This window comes from Cyprinodon variegatus, unplaced genomic scaffold (genome assembly GCF_000732505.1).
Source record: "Cyprinodon variegatus isolate N-32 unplaced genomic scaffold, C_variegatus-1.0 Scaffold65, whole genome shotgun sequence".
Lineage (NCBI taxonomy): Eukaryota > Metazoa > Chordata > Actinopteri > Cyprinodontiformes > Cyprinodontidae > Cyprinodon > Cyprinodon variegatus.
Genome location: NW_015150518.1, coordinates 986,977 through 992,407, shown reverse-complemented (window position 1 = coordinate 992,407; position 5,431 = coordinate 986,977). Strand labels below are relative to the sequence as shown.

The 5,431-nt window shown below is 45.5% G+C and overlaps 1 protein-coding gene across 1 annotated transcript in view; it reads right to left on the bottom strand.

The window, feature by feature from the left end:
* The window catches only part of LOC107082906, a 16,628-nt gene that overhangs the window by 8,603 nt on the left and 2,594 nt on the right, over positions 1 to 5,431 (bottom strand). Inside the window, exons 3-7 of the mRNA XM_015371804.1 lie at positions 4,999 to 5,115; positions 4,692 to 4,907; positions 2,811 to 2,977; positions 2,446 to 2,617; positions 459 to 627 (exon numbers count right to left, since the gene is read on the bottom strand). Coding sequence (XP_015227290.1) covers positions 459 to 627; positions 2,446 to 2,617; positions 2,811 to 2,977; positions 4,692 to 4,907; positions 4,999 to 5,115 — 841 coding nt within the window. The remainder of the gene's footprint in view (positions 1 to 458; positions 628 to 2,445; positions 2,618 to 2,810; positions 2,978 to 4,691; positions 4,908 to 4,998; positions 5,116 to 5,431) is intronic.

Below are 5,431 nucleotides of genomic sequence, written 5' to 3'. Positions count from 1 at the left end.
GAAATAAACTGAATAGAATTGAATATGTGTATTTGTGAAAATTGAGACCAATCTAACTCCATACTGCAAATGTTTCTATTATGGTCTGCAGACACTGATCTCTTTGGCCTTGATTGGAACAGGTAGAGAAGAAGATCAGCCAATGGAGCAATAATCCACCTAAAATAGACAGATACTAACGAATAATTCACAAATGTTAATCATCTTATTTCATTTGCAAATTGTGTTTTTAGTATTTTAGTGTTTGCAGTCTGAAGTAAATGCTGAAGGAAAAGCAGGAATCTTTCTCCTGTAGATGTTTTAGTTTTGTTAGAACGTTTTCTGGGCGGCAGAGGAGCAGAGGACGGTTACATCATGTCTGCTGTCTGTTTGACCCCTGGAGCAGATTTCCTCCAAACATGTTCAGGTTCTTCTGGTCTCAGCAGTTTCTCCACCTGCAGCAGAGGAGGTGTAGTTACCCAGCTCAAACATCTGCAGCGGGAGGTGCAGGAACCCTGACAGCGGGCTGTAGGGGTTGGACTGTCCGGGGGCGGAGCAAACGTCATCAGCCGGGGGCAGCAGCAGCAGGAAGGAGACGCCGTGGCCGATCTCCACCACCTCCTGGCTGTAGAGACGGAAGTGACGGGCCTGCAGTTGGAAACACAGGGAGGGTCGTTCAAAGCGGGATGTGAAGGAAAGTCGAAACCTGAAGGAACGTCGGAGGACGAGCAGATCCATCTCACTTCCAGCTCAGGACAAAAACAGATGTTGGAAAGTTTTCATGATATATTTCTGCAGTAAAGTTTTATTTGTTCTCTTGAATCATCTAAAAGTTTCCTTTTTTTTAATTGTAGCTATATTTAAAATGTTAACTTTAAAATTAAAAGCACAAAGTCAAGTTATATTCCTCGATAAAATAAGACCAGAATTCAGCTGATCATCATGAATTAAGGCATGATGGAGGATATTTGAGAATTTTTAAAAAGACCCGCCTTCACCATTTGAAAATGCACATGCACGGCCCTGTACCCGCCTATTAGAGCGTGCACGGGTCCATTTCTCCTCGTGCACGCTCACGATCACTCATTCCAGCTCACTTCAAAAAAGATTTGTAATTTCTCCACTATGTCAGACTGACCACCGGTAAGTGAAAATGGGAATGACCACGAAGGACTGCCTTATTTAAACATATGACCAGAATGATTGACAGTCAGGAGGACCACTAATTTAGATGATCCACCCAGAAAAAGACAATATACCAGGAGTCACTGATTTCTGGACCCACCTGCTGCCTAATCCAGACCCAACCTGATTTAAAACATTTATAAATTACTGCATGTTGTCCAACAACAGTGTCTAACTTCACATGCGCCTCTTCTCCTGTTAATACGGTAAAGCCCTGGGGAGCGTCCGGCTCCAGGCTGCACGTGATCCAAATGAGCCAATGAGCTGTCAGTCTGGGTTGCTGTTGCTGCTTCTTTTAGAGACACCAGGCAAACCTGTGGAAAGCCGGGCGATGGGAAAGAAGGAGAAGACCATGAGAAAAAGAGAGCAGAGAAAGTGTGGACTGCTGGAAGAACTGCGGTGAACTGGTGAAAGAAAAGTGAAATGGCGTGCTCAAAGATTACCCTGCACATTTAGAGGATGTTTGGCTCAACCTGCTGCTGTGAAGCAGGATTCTCCACCATGAACAGAATCAACAATAAATCTGGATCCAGGCTCAAAATGAGCTCCTTGATATGTGCTTGAGAATGGCTTAGTCTCCGGTTAAACCCAGGTTTAAAGCCTTGCAGGGCAGCCTAAAGCCCACTGCCAACATTAAGACAGAAAAAAGAAAGAAAAGAACAAACCATCAGTTCAGGTGTTTAATAAAATCAGGAAATTGTTAAATGCTGTTTAAAGTAACGGATTATAATTGAAAATGTCTCCAGACTTTTACTGGTTGATGATTTTCTTTATTCGGACCCCAATGATTTTTAATCGGTTACCCCTGCTCTATACCGTAATGTTTTATCCTTTTTGAGCTTAAATAGAGCCTCAGCCCCGGGCGCCACGAGCCGAATAATCAGATATGGCGCCATCTACCTGCAAAACCACTGAACTACCAGAAGAAACCCCTAAGTAAGTCGTTGCCGTGCCAACTGTGTTGTAACATTGCAGCTTGTTGACTAACTGTATGTATAGGCAGTGATGGAAATCAGGTCACATGATGCATTTATGGTAAATATAAACACAAAGGTCATACTTACTAACAAAGTGGGCAAAAACAACAACGCTGTAACATTTCCAGCAGCCAGAGCGAGTCTCTGGCATAAACATTAAAAGAAAAGTCAAATAATGTGTAGCTTTAAACCGTTAATCTTTTTCATAAGGATTTTATGTTTATAATCCTTCAGTCAGGCTTTAATTTTATTTCTGTTTCTGTGGGTGTAATGCACAGATGTCACACCCAGGGGGCGCTCTGACCTTGTGCAGAGGGACGTGGATGTGCTTCAGCAGTGCCTTTATCGCCGTCTGCAGCTCGTAGTAGAGTAGAGGGGCGTGGCTTTCGGCCTGGGGCTCCGCCTCCTCGCTCTCCTCCTCGCTGCGTCCTTTTTCTCCTGCAGCTGCCAGCGTTTGGATCCAGTCCCACTCCTCCCTGATGGAGCGAGAGACGGATTATGGAGGCTTTCTGGCTGCCGGTGCATTGTGGGAAATGTGACCCTGAGCCTCTGCCTCGACTTTTTGTTATTTAAAATGATTTACCTTCACAATTTCATCATCTACATCATACAGTGTTACTATGGCAACCAGGGCAGCTCATTCTATGTGTGTGTGTGTGTGAGAGGAACCTGGACACGTTGGCATTGTCCCGGATCCGGCTGTGGCACAGCATGTTGGGGGTCCGCTGGGACACCAGGACTTTGATCTGGTCCACGGAGCTGCTGAGCTTTAGGTAGCCCAGGTAGAGGCCCGGGGCCAGGCGGTGGGTGCTGCGCCGCTGGTACGCCAGGAGGTCCTGCAGGGACAGCAGAAAAAAATCAGCTTCGGCTCCAGAGAGACGGACAGACGGCTCCAATAAAATCATTTTCCAAATCAGGAACAAAGATCTTCAGAGCTTCAATAATCAGAGATAAACCAATCCTAAACACGCGCTTTGATCTACCCTCTAGTCTCTTCTTTATCTTTCTCAAGAAAGATAGAGAAGATAGAAACATTTCTAAAAAAATAATCATCTATAGAACATTTAGAGCATGCACAATAAAAGAAAAAAAAGAAAATATAAATAAGTGTTTTATCTATTTCACAGCTTAAAAATATTGAAATTTTTCCTTCCTGTCCCAGAATCAGTGGTGGGCGATCAGGGTCAGCTCTCTGCTGGCCTAAAATCATCAGAAACACTAACCTACATTCACAACCTAAACTTTAATTCTCTTCTTTCCAACTTTTTAAATTAATTCCCAACAATCCGTTCTCTTAAAGGTATAGAGGAGGATCTTTTATTTCTGGGTGGATCATCTTAATCAGTGGTCCTCCTAACTGTCAATCATTCTGGTGATATGTTTAAGGCCGTCCTACACGCTCGTCCCGTTAGCTAGCTTTCTCTGCGCTCTTTCAGGCGTATATCTGTGGTGAGCTACGGTTTCAGACGGTCATTGAAGCTCACCTTTTTCACCATGGTTCTTTAAAAATGGCCGAGGGTTGGAAGAGAAAAAGTGTCTACAAAGTGTATAAGAAGAAAAGAAAGGCCTCAGAAGAGGCAGATATATCCCAGAATGCTTTGCATGGAGAGCTCACTTCGCAAAGCATTCTGGGATTTGCTGTCACAGTGGCCTGCTGTCGCTACCCGACAGCGGTGGCTAATAACAAAGATGGTGCAGGAACCGTGCCAGTTTAGTTCCTCGCCTCTTAGTGGCGATCTACGGTACTACTGCTCTCTAGAGGGAAACAAACCAACATGGCGGCGCCCGTAATATTCAGGAAGTTTGCAGAAAGTCAGGTGAAGAAGGCAGCCTTTGGTGAATTACTTGACAGAGTCGGCTTTTGGGAAGTGGATAAAACAAACGATCGTCTATTCAGGGCTTCCAGATGCAGGAAACACCGACAGACGTTGAAGTTCATCAGACTGCTAAGCAGAATCATCAATGGAAACCATGTGGCGTGGTAGGGAAGCTAGGATTTAATGAATGATTACGGAGGCTGACTGTAAGGAGGTGACGCGGTCTGTTCGTGCGCTATTTGTTATCTGAGAACCGAGCCAGAACTGTTCGGTTGTTTCTGGCGCGGTCCGGTTCAGTTGTGCGTTCCATTTCCACTCAACAGTTACCTCGGTTACCGCGCTCTGACCGATCCCTGCACGGTTTCTAAAGGGTAGTGGAAATGGGGCTTTAGCAGCAAAGTGTTATATCTATATATATATATATATATATCTATATATATCTATATATAGCTATATATATAGATATATATATAGATATATATATATATAAATTCGGATGTGAAGGAGTTAAGAAGTAGAGCAGGTTGAAGGATGCCCACTGAAGGCGTGGGTACCAGATGCATCACCCGCCATGTTGATTCTGCACCAGCAGAAGTCGGAGCTCAGCTTTTTCAGATCCTAGTAGCTCAGTGATGAAATAAAATGTTCTGTGTCTCTTTTCTGTGGTTTCAAACTAAAAAAAACAAAAAGTGAGGTCCACCTCAGCTCTGCTGTCTGAGGACATCTTCCTCACCTGCATGGTGATGATGAGGATGTCCAGCGCGTACGGCTCCTCCGGCGTGGACAGCGACTTCCTCTGGCTCTGCAGCTTGGTCACCTGCATCCACCTCCCGCTGAACAGCGAGTGCTGGCTCTCGGTGTCGCGGATCGTCACCAGGAGCACGTTTCCATGGCGATCTTTGATGGGCTCGTAGTGGACCCGGCCCAGGTTGTGGGTTCCCAGGAGGTTCTGTCAGAACAGACCAGTAAGGACTGGTTACAGATGGAGCCGTTCCTCGTTTCCAGCAGCGGTTCTACGATGCTGGTTTTGAGCTCCTCACCTGCAGCTGGGCGGCGGCGGTGAGCATCTTGTGGCGGGCCTGCAGCGTGGATGAAGACGACATGGACACGGACATACTCTGCCTCAGCCATCGGACGTCCTCCCACATACAGGACAGCTGCAGAACATGCAGGTAGATAAAGGCGGTTAATAAAAGCCAAACAGCTGATCAGAAGCATCAGATAACGGGTCAGCGTGACTGCAGCATCAGGTGGGTGTTAACAGGCAGGGAAGACATCAGCAAAGGAGCAACTATTGCTGCTGATCAAAGCAAGAAACGTTTTATCATGAAAACAGAAATATCCTACATATCAAATCAGCTAAACATCTGGAGCAAATCCAGGAAAAGTGATGCAGACACCCGGATGGTCCGGGATTATTTTGCATCTTTGGAAACTGGAACTTTGGTGTGTGTGTGTGTGTGTGTGTGTGTG